Below are 18,190 nucleotides of genomic sequence, written 5' to 3' on the forward strand. Positions count from 1 at the left end.
GTATAATACACTATCTGATCAAAAATATCCAGACACGACACCCCTTTGTAGTAGTAGTAGTAGTTAGATTTCTTACTTATAGCTGTGCACATCACAATCATGGCTCATACATGTATAGAAGGCAGGCACACATTAACAGTAACATGGGCTGTACTAAAGAGCTCAGACTTTCAGTTATTGTGAAGTGAAAATGCCCAGGACCAACAACAGCACAATCGTGACACAGAGCAGGACTCCCAAGTGCGGAAGCATGTGATGCAAAAAAAAAATAATAATAATAAATTAAAATAAAATAAATTGCCTCTCTTCATTTGAAACGCTCACTACTGAATTCCAAAATGTCTTTGTAAACAATGCCAGCACCAAACTGATCAGTGGAAGCTGAAGAATATGGATTTCCATGGCCACTCATCAATGCCAAGCATGCAATGGTGGTGTAAAGCTCACCATTGTTGGAATCTGGCAGCGAAAAAACGTTTTCTGGAGTGATAAATCATGCTTCACCATCTGAAAGTCTGACAGATGAGTCTGAGTTTGGCATATGTCAGTAGAATTCTACTTGTCTGAATGTGTTGTGTCAACAGTGAAGTTTGGTGAAGGAGGCATCATGGCTTGAGTTGGGCCCCCTTAATTCTGGTGATGGAAAATCTTAACACTGTAACCTCTAATGACAATCTAGACAATTCTGTATTTCCAACTTTATGGCAAAAGTTTGGTAAAGGCCATTTCCTTTATCAACATGACAGTGCCTCCATTGACAAATGAGATCTGTGCAGGAATGGTTTGATGAGATGGGTATTAAAGAACTCGACTGGACTGCATAGAGCTCCGATCTCAACTCCCATTAGACACCTTTGGGATGAATTGGAACACTTATTGCAAACCAAGCTGAATTGCTCAACATCAGCAACCAACTTCACTAACGCACTTTTAAAGAATGGAATGAAATTACTGCAGCAATATAACCATATTCTAATGGGAAGCCTTCCCAGAAGATTGAAGACTGTTATAGCAGCAAAGGATAGACCAATTCCATATTAATGCCTTTCATATTAGAGTGAGAGTTAGAATGAGCAGCCATCCAAAAGTGTGATCTGCATCATATAATGATACTAGTGAGCAACTTGTAGTGAAGTCAGCTATACCCATTGTACAAATAGCTAGGACAAACTGCTGTACATTTAGATAAATATTTATCTAAAGATAAATATAAGCTTTAAGGAATTGCTAAAAGTTTTTTTTTAATGACATTTCTAGTAATACCTATATATATATATATATATATATATATATATACACATAACACACGCACACTGCTTGGAAGGAAGTCAATAGATACCCCATCATGAGTAAAGGTGACTCGTGCCATGTAACGAGTCATGTGTTTGTAGCTGGTATAAATTGGAGGAATATGATGCTTCCAAGTCATTGCAACTGTCTGGGTGAAATGGCTGTGAGAAAGAAACTGACAGTGTTTCAAAGAGGCATTGTGATAGGATGTCATGTTGCTGGCCCATCTGTTTGCAAATTGTTGACAAATTGGGTCATCCCTGCAATCAATGGTAACATACAGAGATAGAATTGTAGGGAGTCAGTTGCAAGTTTACCTGCAGTGGGTGACCCACCACACTCAGCAAATGTGACCATAGGGTGCTGTGAAGGATAATATGTTAAAACTGCCATTCATCAGCCAATTTAGAGTTCCAAGTATTGACTGGAACACAAATCTGCACAAAACATTCAGAACTAAGGCTCAACATGGGTTTCCATGGTAGGACCACAATATGCAAGTCCCACATTAACCATAACCTACATACAGCGTCATCATCATCAAGTACAAATAGCATGTACACCAGGACATGGTAGCTTGGAAAGCTGTGTTGTGGAGAAACAAATCATGCTACATCCTCTACTGAGCAGATGGACAAATCTCACCCCCCCCCCCCTAGCTACGCCACTGAAATAGTGGCAACAAAGAAATGCAATGTGTCACTGATATTTCACTGAGAATAAGTGTGATATTCTCAGTGAAATTATTAGTAAACTTTATGTTTATGTTTAAGTGATTTTTATTGAGAAATTTTGCAGCTATATCTGTTTGTAAATAATTTTGATTATAATTTTAATTGTAACTCTCTAAAAAAATTAAATATGCATATTAATTAGTATTTACTGTAGACCTAGTAACAAATCTACTTAAATTTAGCTGCAGTGGACTGGTCTAAGATTCTAGGTCCGAAGTGATCTGGCCTTTGGTTAGGTGGTCCAAGTTGGGTTTGGCCCTCAAAGACAATGAAGTTGTGCAGGCCTGATCTGTATGAACTTTTTTATGTGCATGGAATATTGATCACATTGATGAGTGCAGTAAATAAATCTTTTTTTTACAAATTCACACTTGTGAAACTGTTAGGTAACTATTGAATATGATGCTTATAAATGAACCCATGTTTGGACAGCAAAACAGTTTCAGCTTTGCTCTTCTATTTCGTATCCCTTCTATTACAAAGTATGAGTGATATTTTTAAGAATATGACAAAAATCATGCTTGAATTTTAAAAATAGATCAAAAGAAATGATCAACCCAGGTACATAATAGTGGACAGCATCTAACTTAACAGTAATATTTTAGAAAGCATCCAGATGAGATTATGAAACACCATGTTATTTTTCTTTCAATATCTGTCCGAAGTAGATCTCAGTACTATCACTCTGCTCTATGCTTCTTTTCTCTCTCTCTCCTCAACCTATTGATTGGTTGGTAGCATGGGCTGTTGATAGTGATCTGTTTGGTAGCTTTATCCATTTTTGATGTCACTCATGTATTGGGTGCTTGGTCTCTCTCTACCAGGTCTTCTATCCTTAAATCAAATTTTTAATTTGTAGTCCAGTCTGAGTGTCTTAGCAGAAACAAGACCATGCACGAAACTTTATTAGGTAACTTCAGGTCTCTTCAATAAGCAAGACAGGGCAGTGGTCTCACACCATGTGGGAATGAAATTCACAACTCAAAGGTTGAAAGTGGAGATATTATTCCACTTGATCAACTGCTGAAATATATTTCTGTTGAAGGATGTTTGGTGTGTGTGTGTGTGTGTGTGTGTGTATACACACACACACACACACACACACACACACACACACACACATGCAATGCTTGGAAAGAAGTCAACCAGCACTGCAGTGTGAGGAACAAACAGCCATGGCACCACCTTAATAAGATGTCAGACCTCCTTTCAACGCAAAAACTGCAGCAATCCTATGGAGCATACTTTCACAAGTGTATGATAGTAATCAATGGGAATTTTGGACCATTCTTCTTGTAGGCATGTCATGAGGTCCTGGATGTGGGGGCGGACGTCCCTTGACCTCACCCTATGCTCTAATTTATCCCACAGATGTTTAATAGGGTTGAGATTAGTGCTCTGTGGAGGCCAGAAAAGTATGGTGACATTCATGTCCACAAACTACACAGTTTCAACAGCAGTTTTATGATACAGTGCATTGTCTTGCTGAACAAGACAATGATCAGTTCCACAGAAACACCACAAAGTAGGAAGTATTGCATTGTCCATAATGTTCAGATACCTCTCGGAGCTCAATGTTTGTGGCACTACAGCACCACAAACAGAGGTCCAAGGCCAAACCAGGACCATACCATCACACCTCCACTTCTGCATTTCATAGTTGGGCTATGAACTCTGGTAAGAGATGTTCTGCGGGTGGCACTTTGAACCTTTTTGAACTTTTGCAGTTAATTCTAAAATACAGTCTCGAGAACTCATTTCCAAATATTGTAATACTACTGCAAATTTTCTTCACAATTGCTGTAAGTGTTGCTGGTTGTGAGAGGAGTTTTTCTAAATAAAATTTATTAAGAATTTCCTATATGAAATAGACTTTGCCAATGTCATTGACGATTTTGCTAACAGAAAAGCAAGAAAAATAACATTTTAGAATGTTGAAATTTAAGTTTTACTTCAAAAATAAACACGTTTTAATTATTTCCCTATACGTCGTTTTGACTTTTGTAATATTTTGGTGTGTATTGAGAGGGGTGGCAAACTCAGGGACCGCCCCCGGGCGGTAACAGCTCTAGCTACGCCACTGCACTATTTTATCAAAGTTTGGTGTCATGTTTGAAGTGGCCGTTCTTAATATGGCCTCTAAATTGATATCCCTTAAAGACGAACGCTGTTTGATTTTGTAAGTTCATGGCCAAAAATGTTTGTTCACAAGTATATGTGCTTCCAAACATACAAAATACCTGGTAGACAGTATCCAACAAACTTTTAAATTTATCCGGATCCAGAATAGAATAAAACTCTTGTAAAGTACTTTCCCTATGCTTGACCCGATAGGGAAAGTACTTTACAAGAGTTTTATTCTTGTAAAGTACTTTCCCTGAGATCAAATTTATTTGATCTCAGGGAAAGTACTTTATAAATCTGAAAATACTTAGATAAATCTGAGATCAAATTTATTTGATCTCGGAACACTGGAGATCAATAACTTCCATTTGGAGTTCGACAGGTAGATTTCTTCCTTCGACAGAAAATGGATCCTCAGTCACTTTTATGCGGACTTCGTCTTCATTACTAAATGACATTCTTTTCTGAAACTCCTCACTTAGAAGTGATATGTGCTTCTTATATTTTCCACCCACCATTGAATGATATTATGATGGAATATTCTGTCGAGTTAAGAAATGTGACATATCCCCCATAGCAAGTTGACTTTCAAACAAACTTCATTTCATATTGAATGCCTTTATAAGAGACATTATACAAAGTTGGCAGTACCAACTTTGTGTAATACGATTCATTCTCATTCGTAGACATCAAGTCGTTATCACGGAGATGTAACTTTGAATTTCCCTGCAGTGACACTAGCGCAAACAAAACCTCGAAGCGATTGTAATAATTTGTTATTAAATACGATAGTGGGAATAACTCCAAATGCAATTTATTGTCGAATTGAAAGAAACATGATTGTGACATTAATTGCATGAATGTAAACATGCAGAGTCTTAGTAAAAATTTAATTCAACGCTAGGAAAAATTCGTCCAATTTCATATCACCCCATATGATTGAATAATTCAGTCAGGCAGACGGGCCAAAATAAATAGCATTGTGGGCTGTATGTTGTGCAGGCCTGATTTAGATGAATATGACCTTAGTTCATTAGTGTTTTAACCTTCTGAATAGCATGAAATTGTACTGCAGAATTTTCACCCTTTTTTGAGTTATCTTGGGGCAGTCTATAATCTCTTTGGCTGTATTTGATGACTCAAGAAATATGAAATAAATATGTAAAAAAATAGAAAACAAATTTCAGACTTTCTCTCTCCCCTCCCCCATATTGTCTGTTGATAATTTTATATACGGTTATAATATATATCAATCTTTAGTAATTTAATAATTTATTTATTTATTTATTTTACAGGAATATCCTTCATTTTGGCCCCAAAAGGGAGAAGAAGTTGATCATGGCAGTTTCAAATTGAAGATGGTGGAAGAATCCTATCAAAATAACTTTGCTACTAGAGATTTTATGATGCAGGCCAACCAGGATGAGTATGAAGTAACTTGTCGAATTATTCAGTATCCTGGTTGGCCTGAATCATGTTCCCCACTGAGTAGTGTGTTTGATCTGCTTCATGTAATACAAGAGTGGCATTTGGAATATCAGAATGGCCCAATGGTTGTTATTGATAGGTACTATTATTTGAGCAAATGTTTTATTACTTATATTTAGTAAAATTATTGTGGAGTAATGGAATAAACTTATGTTAGGAAAAATATATATATTGGGTTAGGAACCATGAGATGGCGGCACTTGTTGAGCCATCTCTCTTCATTGAACACCGCTTAATTAGTGATACCCTTGGGCCAGCTATCTCTGTTTGGGTACCAGTGGAGATTGAACTGTCCACTCATCTCCAAAATTTAGATAGGACTAAAATGGTCTCACCTACTCCCTATACGGGAATAAAAGGCATTAGCTGATTTTTTTTAATTTTTTTTTAATATATATATAAATAATTACTTACAGATGAAAATTTTGGAAGAATTCATTTGACATCGAATACTATTAAAGGATAACAAATATTTGGTATTGTTTTATAGACAAGTAGCTAAAAAAGTGTTTGCCTTTTGAAACTTAACAAGTTTCAAAATAACCGAGAGTTTCTAAGAATACAACTTTCAGCATTAAGAGATGCTAAACTCTGCCCAGGAGCAAAAATGATTGTCTTCTACAGTTGACGTTCACTGTAGCTAACATAATAACAAACTCTCACTCACCATAGCAAATTATTAAAAGTGCCAACCAAAGCTCCTTAGGTACAATGTTATATGCTAAATGACATTCATTGTAACAAACTACTTCTGTGTTCCTGCAAGTTTGATGCTGTCAGAGGCAGCTATATTATGCATATAAGCTTTTTCTGTCAAAGGGTCTTCTGTTAAGGGTCAAAGCTGTATAACTGAGAGGAGACCTCCACATAGCCTTTAAAGGAATGTGGAGAACCGACCAGGACTTCTGACCTAATGTCCACTCCTCACCTTCTCGTGGTGCACCCTGTTGGGTATATACCTGGATACTGAACGAACGAGGACGGGCTGGCAATTTGGGATTTCGCCAAGCAAATTGTATTCTTATTGGCTTAAACTAATATAGAAAATGATGGTACAACATGACAAAATTTCATGCCGGCTGAGGCATCGCCCGGTTAAACAAGGGCCCCCATTGTTTTCGTCAGGGAACCAGGGCAAACAGCGAAAAGTCAGCTACTGGAACAAATCTGAAAGCACACCCCAACTCAACGTCATCAGAGTTAAAGATCGATGCTACCAACATAAGAAGCCTGAATGGCAAAGAAATGGAGCCAGCTGAAGAATTAGATAAGTACCAGATCGACATAATAGGGGTGAAAAAAGACAAAAACTGGTGAGAAAAGACAAACAAAAAAGACAAAAACTGGTGAGATTTATAAATACTAAATGTTATATTCAGGCAATGATAATCAAGGAAAGGAAAGAGTATCCATAGTGTTCAACACTAAATATGAAGCTAATCTTCTTGAATGGTAGGTGGTGTCAAGTACAGTGATGTGGGTAAATATGAGAATGGGGAACTGGACAATGAGACTTATTTGTGCCTATGGTCCCAGAGAAGGTTCTACTAAGGTAAAACTGGAGGAATTTTTTGATGCTTTAGAAAAAGCAACTGACACAATGAAAAATGAAGAGTTGGTCCTTGTTGGGGATCTAAATAGCAGAGTAGGAAATGATTGTCAAGTATACAAAAATATTTTGGGAAAATTTGGAGAAAAGAGCAAAGCTAATAATAATGGCAAATATCTGTTGGATTTCTGCTCAGGACATGGACTGGTTATTACTAACACCATGTTCCAACATAAAAATATGCACAAATTCACGTGGAGAGAAGAGGCAAGGAATAAGAAAGTCTCATTGATATGTTATTGTTGATAGTGATGTTTTCTCCCTGGTGCAGGACACCAGAGTGTACAGAGGATTTGAAATTAGTAGTGATCACTGTTTAGTTTTGAGCAGGATAAAATTGAATTTCATATTAAAAAGAATAACATGTAAGAAAGTTTTAAAGTGAATAAAAGTTGAGCAGCTCTCAGATATGAACTGTAGACTAAAATATACAAAGATTATTGAAGAAAAAATGAAAGAGTTTGAGAACAGGAACCAAACCTTAGAGATTCAATGGCAAGCCTTGAAGAAAACCCTGATTGATTCAGCCATAGAGGCATGTGGTGAGGTTATCTGCAAGGATAGAAGAATTAGAACTCCATGGTGGATACGGGAAGTTAAAATTGCAGTGAAGGAAAAGAAGAAAGCATATCGAAATTTACTGGCAAATAAGTCAGCTTGTGCTCTTAGAGAATACAGACAAATGTAAGAAAGTGAAACAGTGTGTAAAACTAGCTAAACAAAAGTCATGAGAGGAATTTGACAAGAACATAGAAAATAAATATCAAGAAGGTGGTAAGATATTCTGGAGGTTGTTGAAGAAGCTTAGAAATGGAGGAAAGAGTGCTGTAAAAGGAGTTAGAGATGATAAAGGTGACATGAAAACTGGAGAAAAAGATATCCTTGAAGTATGGAGTAATTCAAAAAATTGCTAAATGAAACAAGCAGTGATATCACAGTGGTAAAAAACACTCGACAGGCATACAGTCAGGAATACATATCGATACTTGAAGTAGAAAAAGCCATCAAAGGCTTGAAATGTGGAAAGGCAGCGGGAGTAGATAATATTCGACCAGAAATCTGAAGTATGGTGGTATAAAAGTCTTACAATGGCTGCACTGTATAGTTCAGAAGGCCTGGACAGAGGGACGAATTCCCGATGATTGGAGTAGAGCTCTCATAGTACCCATATATAAAAAGGGAAATAAAACTGAATGTGAGAATTACAGAGGTATTTCCCTACTGAGTGTTCCTGGCAAGATCTATGCAAGTATACTTGAGAAATGGTGGAGATGAATTGTGGAAGAAAAGCTTGGTAAAGAACAAGCTGGATTCAGGCCAAATAGAGGCTGTCAGGATCAGATCTTCACTTTACGACAAATATTTGAGAAAGCATGGGAATATAACAAAGATCTGTATTTAAGTTTTGTCGATCTGGAAAAAGCATATGACAAGGTGCCAAGAGAGAAGCTATTCAATACGCTACAGTTTTATGATGTCAATGGGGCATTATATCACGCAATACTTAGTCTTTATTTAAGTTGTAAGTCAGCAGTTAGAATTGTAGGAAGATGGGTTAATGTTAAATTTGTGGAAGAAAAGCGAGACAAGAATTCATTATCCCCTCTGTTATTCATTATCTATATCGATCACATTATGAAGGAAAGTGGTATTAAACATGATATTAAAATTGGAGATGTTAATGTCTGCTCTTTGCTTTATGCGGATGATGTTATACTTCTAAATAAATCCACTACAAGTTTGCAAGATTCCCTGACTAAATTGAATAACTGTTGTAATAGATATGGTATGAAGGTCATCATTAAAAAGATAAAGACAATGAAAATAAGTAGAATTGTTGAAAATGTCAACTGTGTTGTGAACATGGAACATGTGGAACAAGTAAAACATTTCAGTTACTTAGGCACGATTTTTACTGAAGATGGTATATTAAATATGGAAATAGATAACAGAATCGACAAAGCTGGTATGCTGGCAGTCAATTGAATAAATTCATGTGGAATAAGGGAGAAATTAGTCGGAACACTAAATTAGCTGTATACAAGACAGTGTTCAATCCAGTTTTAACCTGTGGATCTGAGAGCTGGGTCAGAAGTAAAACACTTAACCAAAAACTAGAGACCGCAGATATGAGAGTCCTGGTGAACAGATGGCATCAATGGCAATATCATATTAAAAACGAGGATATTAGGAAAGAACTTGACATCGTCATCATCCAGGAATTCGTTAGCAAAGCTAATCTCAGGTGGTATCATCGCTTAAACAGAATGGGAGAGGAAAGATTAGCAAAACAAGTGTTCTCTGCCAGGTTGGCAGGAAAACGACCGAGAGGAAGACCAAGATATAGGTGGATTGATATGGTACAAAGTGCCTTAGATGATAGAAATATAAGATCTGATAATGTTGGAGTCTTGACGAGTAACAGATTGATTTAGAGGAAAATTATAGATAGGAAGTTAGTAATGACGTAAATATTTCATGTTGTACTATCATAACCTGTACACCCCTTGAGGGTACATGTCAGGAATTTGATGATGATTTTTCTGTCCTGAGAGTTTTTTCAATCTCAGAGACCAGGCAAATATAAATTTCAAACATTAGGTTCCATGGTATTAAGAAGAAATTGTAGGCTTTCTCTCTCCCTCTGTACCTAACAAGAACCAACTGTGTGAAGTATCACACCAATGAAACCTTAATCAAAAACCTTAATAAAGGACATCATACAGGTCTTGAGTAAAGTTTGTCTTTTAAGTAGTGTCATACAAATGATTAACATAAATTAATATAATGATTAATGCAAACAATTAATATAAATGAAGGTGAGCATTGTTTATTATCTTTTCCTTTCATTATTTTCATTTTCCCCTTACATGTTTTGTGTGGGCCAGTGGCCTATCATGACTAAGTAACTTGGCTTAATTAAAGGTAGGTGATTAATCCTGTTTACAAAATATATAATGGTAGGCTGAGGTCTTGGTGATTTTTCATAATAGTGCTTTATAGTATAAACAACACTAGAAGAACAAAATAAATAAATAAATTTAGTGAGTTACTAATATTTTGCTAGATTTCAAACCAGCATCTTCAGAGCAGACATTAGAATTGTGGTAAGACACACAGCACTCAATTAGATTGTTGCAGAAATATTTCAGATTGCAACTGAAAAGGAATTAATGTCATGTGAAGGCAGCCTTTAGAGGCTAGATAAAAAACAAAATTAATTCAGAAAAGTCAATCAGAATGCATCATTTGACATCATACAAGATCACAATAAAACTATATCCTATCTCCTGTATATCTGTGGTACCTCTGAATAAACAGGAGTGTCAAACTCAATTGGACCGTAGGCCATTTGCTATAAAACTGTATCTCAGGTGGGCCGCAAAAAATTTTCAACTAAAATAATCCTGCACCAATTAGAATCAAAGGGAAGTGAAAAAATGAGTCTAAATAAATTGATGGAAAATTAATAACAAAAATTTTATTTATTCTAAGTCATTACAAGACATAAAATAATAGTATAATGATTATGACAACTCAAAAAAAATAATAATATAAAGAATATTTTTATTATATTAATATTTACAATAGACAGCATTTAATCCAAATTAAACTGAAATTAAATTTTATTTAAATAAATCAAATATTTATATATTTATACATTCTAAAAAAAAAGTATAAACTCTCATTATTAACCTTCACAAAAATTTGCAGAACCTCCTGTTAGTTTGAAATTTTTTGTGTTTGTGTTGAAATAAAATACTTCTATATATTTTTTTTTGGGAGGTGGGGGGGGGGTCTATATTTTGGGGAATTTTTTAAATGTTACTGAAAATATTTAGGGGAAAAATGATAATATTTTTGGATTAAAATATATATGCTTGTATAATAGAATTATAGTATTATTATAATTACGGCTATTATAGACTGTTTTTGTTTAGGAGTGTCCCTTATTTTAAATGCATTGGCTATTATTACTCAAAAAAGGGGTATTATTTTAGGGCATTGTGGTGAGTATAGAAGGCAATTATAGCAGAATAAAAGAGGTGGAAAAATTTTGTACATACCTTGTTTTGATTCCAGGATGTCTTCAAATTTCATGATCATGCTGAAGGTTGTTTATAAAGGGGGGGGACAGAAGGAGAAAGGGAGCATGGGGGTGTGTTTTGATGCGGGAAAATAAATTTGGAAACCCGGGTTATGTATTAATAATATATATATATATATATATATATATATCCTAAACAAAAAACAGGCTATAATAGCCGTAATTATAATAACAGTGTTTAAGAGGAGTAGCATGGGAATTTTCCCAAAAACTATACCTAATAATTATAGTAATTTAATTTCAGTATTTTATTTTTTTTCCAACACTTGACAACGTTTATTATTAACCAGCCTGCCAAAATTTGGACTCAAAGATTTTGAGCATATGACCTACATTATGGCAGAAAGCTTGACGTCAGTTAATCTTGATCTGTGGGCTGTTTTGTTACCTTTCATACATGAGAATAATTGTTCACACATATAGGTGCTTCCAAAATAACATAGAATATTTGCTACAAACTTTTTTAATTTCCAGATATTTTTGACCTAAATAACTGTATATTTTTGGTACACCAACTTCTTGGTATTTCGCTTTTAGAATGAAATCATTTTCTTCCATAATTCTTCTCAACCGTTTCTAAAGTATACTTGCGTAGATCTTGCCAGGAACACTCAGTAGGGAAATACCTCTGTAATTCTCACATTCAGTTTTGTTTCCCTTTTTATATATGGGTACTATGAGAGCTCTACTCCAATCATCGGGAATTCGTCCCTCTGTCCAGGCCTTCTGAACTATACAGTGCAGCCATTGTAAGACTCTTATACCACCATACTTCAGAATTTCTGGTCGAATATCATCTACTCCTGCTGCCTTTCCACATTTCAAGCCTTTGATGGCTTTTTCTACTTGAAGTATGGATATGTATTCCTGACTGCATGCCTGGTCAGTGTTTTTTATCACTGTGCTGTCATCACTGCTTGTTTCATTTAGCAGTTTTTCAAAGTAATTACTCCATACTTCAAGGATATCTTTTTCTCCAGTTTTCATGTCACTTTTATCATCTCAAACTCCTTTTACAGCACTCTTTCCTCCATTTCTAAGCTTCTACAACAACCTCCAGAATATTTTGCCACCTTCTTGATATTTATTTTCTATGTTCTTGCCAAAGTCTTCTCAATGCTTTTGTTTAGTTAGTTTTACACAGTGTTTAGCTTTCTTACATTTGTCTCTGTATTCTGTAAGAGTAAAAGCTGACTTATTTGCCAGGAACTTTTGATATGCTTTCTTCTTTTCTTTCACTGCCTCTTTAACTTCCTGTGTCCACCAGGGAGTTCTGATTTTTTTATCCTTTCAGACAACCTCGCACATGCCTCTCTGGCAGAATCAATCAATGTTTTCTTCAGAGTTTGCCACTGAATCTCCAAGGTTTGATTTCTTTTCTCAAACTCTTTCATTTTCTTTTCAATAAACTTTCTGTATTTTAGTCTAAGTTAACATCTGAGAGCTGCTCAACTTTTATTCACTTTAAAACTTTCTTACATGCTATTCTTTTCAATATGAAATTCAATTTTATCCTGCTCAAGACTAAATAGTGATCACTTCCAATTTCAAATCCTCTGTACACTCTGGTGTCATGCACTAGGGAGAAAACATCACTATCAACAATAACATAGTCAATGAGACTTTTCTTATTCCTAGCCTCTTCTCACCATGTGAATTTGTGCACATTTTTATGTTGGAACATGGTGTTAGTAATAACCAGTCCATATCCTGAGCAGAAATCCAACAGATATTTGCCATTATTATTAGCTTTGCTCTTTTCTCCAAATTTTCCCAAAATATTTTTGTATGTCTGACAATCATTTCCTACTCTGCTATTTAGATCCCCAACAAGGACCAACTTTTCCTTTTTATTGTGTCAGTTGCTTTTTCTAGAGCGTCAAAAAATTCCTCCACTTCTACCTTAGTAGAACCTTCTGTGGGACCATAGGCACAAATAAGTCTCATTGTCCAGTTCCCCATTCTCATATTTGCCCACATTACTCTACTTGAGACTGACTGCCATTCAAGAAGATTAGCCTCGTATTTTGTGTTGAATACTATGGCTACTCCTTCTTTTCCTTGATTGTCATTGCCTGAATATAACATTTTGTATTTATTGCTCAGAAAGAACTCACCAGTTTCTGTCTTTTTTGTTTCAGTCACCCCTATTATGTCGATCTGGTACTTATCTAATTCCTCAGCTAGCTCCATTTCTTTGCCATTCAGACTTCTTACGTTGATAATACCAATCTTTAACTCTGGTGATGTTGAGTTGGGGTTTGTTTTCAGATTTGTTCCAGTAACTGACTTTTTGCTGTTCGCCCTGGTTCCCTGGCGAAAACAACGGGGGCCTTGTTTAACCGGGCAATGCTGCAGCCAGCATGAAATTTTGTCATGTTGTACAATCATTTTTTATTTTGGTTTAACCAATAAGAATACAATTTGGTCAGCTAAATCCCAAATTGCCAGCCCATCCTCGTTTGTTCAGTATCAAAGTAGATACCCAACAGGGTGCACCACGAGAAGGTGAGTATTCGACATTAGGTCAGAAGCCCTGGTCGGTTCCCCGCATTCCTTTAAAGGCTATGTGGAGGTCTCCTCTCAGTTATACAGCTTTGACCCTTAAGCACCCCCATCTCCTTGCAGATATGGATAATGTTATGCATTAAGGGAAGGGCCACTACCCAGACTAGTTTCGACCTTTATTGAGGTCTCTTCAGGGGGAGACAAGCCCAAGTGGAGATACCAGGCAGAAGCATTAGCAAGGTCATCTCAACCTATAGGAGTTGCCAAACGGTGTGCCACCTTTTTAATAAATTACTCTGGATTTAGAGAAAGATATCTTTCTCTAAATCTATATTCTTTCAACATCTTTCTCTAAGTCTATATTTAAGTTTTGTTGATCTGGAAAATGACAAGATGCCAAGAGAGAATCTATTCAATACGCTATGGTTATTTGGTGTCAATGTATATTATATCAAGCAATACTTAGTCTTTATTTGAGTTGTAAGTCAGCAGTTAGAATTGAAGGAAGTACAGGAAGATGGTTTAATGTTAAATCTGGTGTGAGACAAGGAAGTACATTATCCCCTCTGTTATTCATTATCTATATGGATCACATTATGAAGGAAAGTGATATTAAACATGATATCAAAATTGGAGATGTTAATGTCAGTTCTCTGCTTTATGCAGACGATGTTATACTTCTAAATAAATCTTCTACAAGTTTACAAGATTCCCTGACTAAATTAAATAACTGTTGTAATAGATATGTGGTATGAAGCTCAGCAATAAAAAGACAAAGACAATGAAAATAGGCAGATTCGTTGAAAATGTCATCTGCATTGTGAACGGAGAACCTATGGAACAAGTAAAAACATTTCAATTAGTTATGCACGATTTTTAGTGAAGATGGTAAATTAAATATGGAAATAGATAACAGAATCGACAAAGCTGGTATGCTGGCAGTCAATTGAATAAATTCATGTGGAATAAGAGAGAAATTAGTCGGAACACTAAATTAGCTGTATACAAGGCAGTGTTCAAACCAATTTTAACTTATGGATCTGAGAGCTGAATCAGAAGTAAAACACTTGACCAAAGACTAGAGACTGCAGATATGAGATTCCCTAGAAAGATTAGAGGCGTGAACAGATGGCATCAATGGCAATATCATATTAAAAACGAGGATATTAGGAAAGAACTTGATATCGTCTGCATTCAGGAATGCATTAGCAGAGCTAATCTAAGGTGGTATGGTCACTTAAACAGAATGGGCGAGGAAAGATTAGCAAACCAAGTGTTCTCTGCCAGGTTGGCAAAAACGACCCATATGAAGACCAAGATATAGGTGGATTGATACTGTACAAAGTGCTTTAGATGATAGAGATATAAAGTCTGATAATGTTGGAGTCTTGACAAGTAACAGACTGATTTGGAGGAAAATTGTAGATAGGAAGTTAGTAATGATGTAAATTTTTCATGTAGTACTATCATATCCTGTACACCCCTTGATGGTACATGGCAGGAATTTGATGATGATGATGACAATTTTTATAAAAATGCACTAAACTGTAGACTATTGCAAATAAAAATTAAAAATAAGAATAAAAGGGATTCTCTCACTGCTAGGTTGTCATTGAATCATGTTTAGTGCAGTGGCTTCAAAGATCACTGATTGACTGTAGCAGGCAATTATAAAGTCATAGCTGGATTCACATTAGTGTGTATGCTGTGCATCACGTGAACAGCTGGTAGCCAATAAATTAACAATGAAAGTATAAATATAGTTTGATTGATTAGGATGGGATCTAACATTGAAAATGCGACATAAATTTTATTATTGAATTATATTATAGCAGATTGTTGCATCCATATTGTAACTATATAGTTTACGATTGATTAGGATCGGATCTAACATTGAAATTGCGATATAAATTTTTATTACTGCAATTATATTATAGCAGGTCACTGCATCCATATTGTAACTATAAATGGTGTATGAAAACGAATAAATCAATACTGTATTTACTTGAATATAACTCGCACTTTTTTCCCCAAAAATTAAATCTAAAAAATCATGGTGTTAGATATATGTGGGAATTTTTAGAAACTAAAGTTTTTAGGGAAAAAACTGAAAATTGGGATGACTTACCTAGAATCTCCTCTTCGTTATAGCTACTTCTGGCCTCGAAAGCGGTTTCCTTGTGTGCATTGTCAAAGTCATCTATCCAAATAGCGTCATCTTCTTTCCCATTATTCCAAATAAAAATTATAAGTAAGTTACAAGATTTTAGATACATAATGAACACCCTTCATGAATGTCTAAGAAATGAAAGCAGAATGTGAAATAGCCAGCAATGATAGGCCAATAGAGATAGAACAGCTATGAAGATGTGGATATGATTGGTACGGTATTAACAAAAGATTGCATTACCAACACAAAGTGAAGCCAACATTTTTGAGCTGAAATGCTAATTTTCTTCAACCAAATTCCATAATATCTGAAACTGTCATAACAAAATTCACTCTATATAACTTAGTAACATGTTTACGAATTTTATTGCAGCTTTGTGTTTGAGTTAGTGGGAGCACTCACACACATCCAACTAAAAACAATAGATTTTAGTTAGATACTGTGTTTGCCAGTGCAACATATGGTTCTACTTGAGTCTAAACAGCATGGTTAATGTGGGAGGGGACATGTGATTCATTAGTTAGTGCCGTTTTTATACCAGTTGTCTCTAATCGCATCAAAGAAATATATTACACAGACCACATATGTCTCTGTACTTTATTCAGTGTACAATAAAACTACTTGTTTTTCTTGCATCTGCAGTATAGTGGCAGTTGGGGAAGGCGTGTTGTTTACCGCGGGGAGCGAGTTATCTTCCCGACATGAAAGTGGTTAAACCTTATTTTCGTGTGCGATGTATATGCAAAACTTTTTAATTTCTTTTTTCATAAAGTAAAATCAAGGTACAGGGGTGTGAGTCATATGTGAGGGCGAGTTATATTCGAGTAAATACGGTATTCCTGTTTTATTATAAAAAGCAACCATCCTTTTTTTTTTAAAATCTTTCCTTGAGGCATGGGGGATGCACGCGGGCTGCCAGTTTGACACCCCTGTTCATAAATATAATCTTCACACCATTTTTTATGCATCCAGCTAGTAACCTTCATCCTTTCTCCAAAGGATCAGCTTCATTCTCTTATGTCCCCTGGAGTATATATGGTTCCTTATGCTTGCAACTTAGCTTTCTTCAAACAGAAGAAGGCTAAGACCTTGAAGAACATAACTTCATTCACGAACATCTGTATCATCTGTGTAGATATTCGCAAACATTTATAGGGTTTAAGAGACAAGACTGATTTTACAATAAGCATAAACTGTTAAAACACTCTCCTAACCTCAGTAAGTATGGCTGTATTAATTTACCTAATATCTGGAAGACAATCATTCTAAGAAAATATTTAGCATGACCTCTAGGAATTAATTTTATTCTTTATCTGGCCAAGGGCACTTTGATAGGACAGTAGTTATTTTCAGTTACAATTTGAATTTTTCTACATCATTATAATAGTGTTCTATTATCATAGTTGTAATTTGTTCTCTGAAGATGCTGATTTGAAATCTAGCAAAGTAACATAGTGACTCAATTAATTATTTATTTATTTATTTTGTTCTTTTTTAATTAAGAGCCTTAATAAAATTAATATTAAGGCTATTAATTAAATACTGAAAATATTAATCGTTAAATAGCTTTTAAAAGTTTATATTTTAAATATGCTTACTCATGGTATTTCATTATTGAAACAAATTATTTTGTTCTTCTGGTATTGGTTATATCTGTCTGTATAGGCCTCAATATTTTCAGTTGAATGTAGTCTTTGGCTGTTTCTTCATCTTCTGGAAAGGATTTCCAGAAGATGAAGAATTTTTTTCCCTCCACCACAATGCATTGCTATTATTGATGAATCTATAGAGGCTCCTTTCTTTTAATAATTATATTAATTAATTTACTTTTCTCTCTCCCTAGTTGTAATTTTGTAAAAAATTATGTATATTGTGTGTTTATTTTTAATTTTGTTTTTACCTACTTGATGTTTTGGTGAGAAATTCTTTTCTCAGGTATACCCTTTTCTACTTCTCTTATGTGATTTGAGCTTTATTTTGGCATTTTGACAATTTGTCCCACAATTATACACTTTTAAGAGTGCTAGCTGGTTGGTTACAGCCAGTAATTCACCAAGAACTTTCACTGTAAGAACGATTGAAGTATTTTCCTGGAATATAACTCCATTAATCAAAAATTTTCTGTTCTGTATGAAATTTGGTTATCATTCTGTTGTTAA

General features: G+C 35.2%; 1 protein-coding gene across 1 annotated transcript in view; it reads left to right on the plus strand.

Annotated features, from left to right (window-relative positions):
* Window positions 1-18,190, plus strand: part of LOC150110101 (putative receptor-type tyrosine-protein phosphatase mosPTP-1) — a 349,618-nt gene that overhangs the window by 310,629 nt on the left and 20,799 nt on the right. The window contains exon 21 of the mRNA XM_090413286.1: window positions 5,444-5,715. Within this exon, the coding sequence (XP_090269412.1) occupies window positions 5,444-5,715 (272 nt within the window). The remainder of the gene's footprint in view (window positions 1-5,443; window positions 5,716-18,190) is intronic.

The sequence above is a fragment of the Typopeltis vanoorti genome, chromosome 1, assembly GCF_054136105.1.
Source record: "Typopeltis vanoorti isolate ZY-2024b chromosome 1, IOZ_Tvanoo_1.0, whole genome shotgun sequence".
NCBI classification, from domain to species: Eukaryota; Metazoa; Arthropoda; class Arachnida; order Uropygi; family Thelyphonidae; genus Typopeltis; species Typopeltis vanoorti.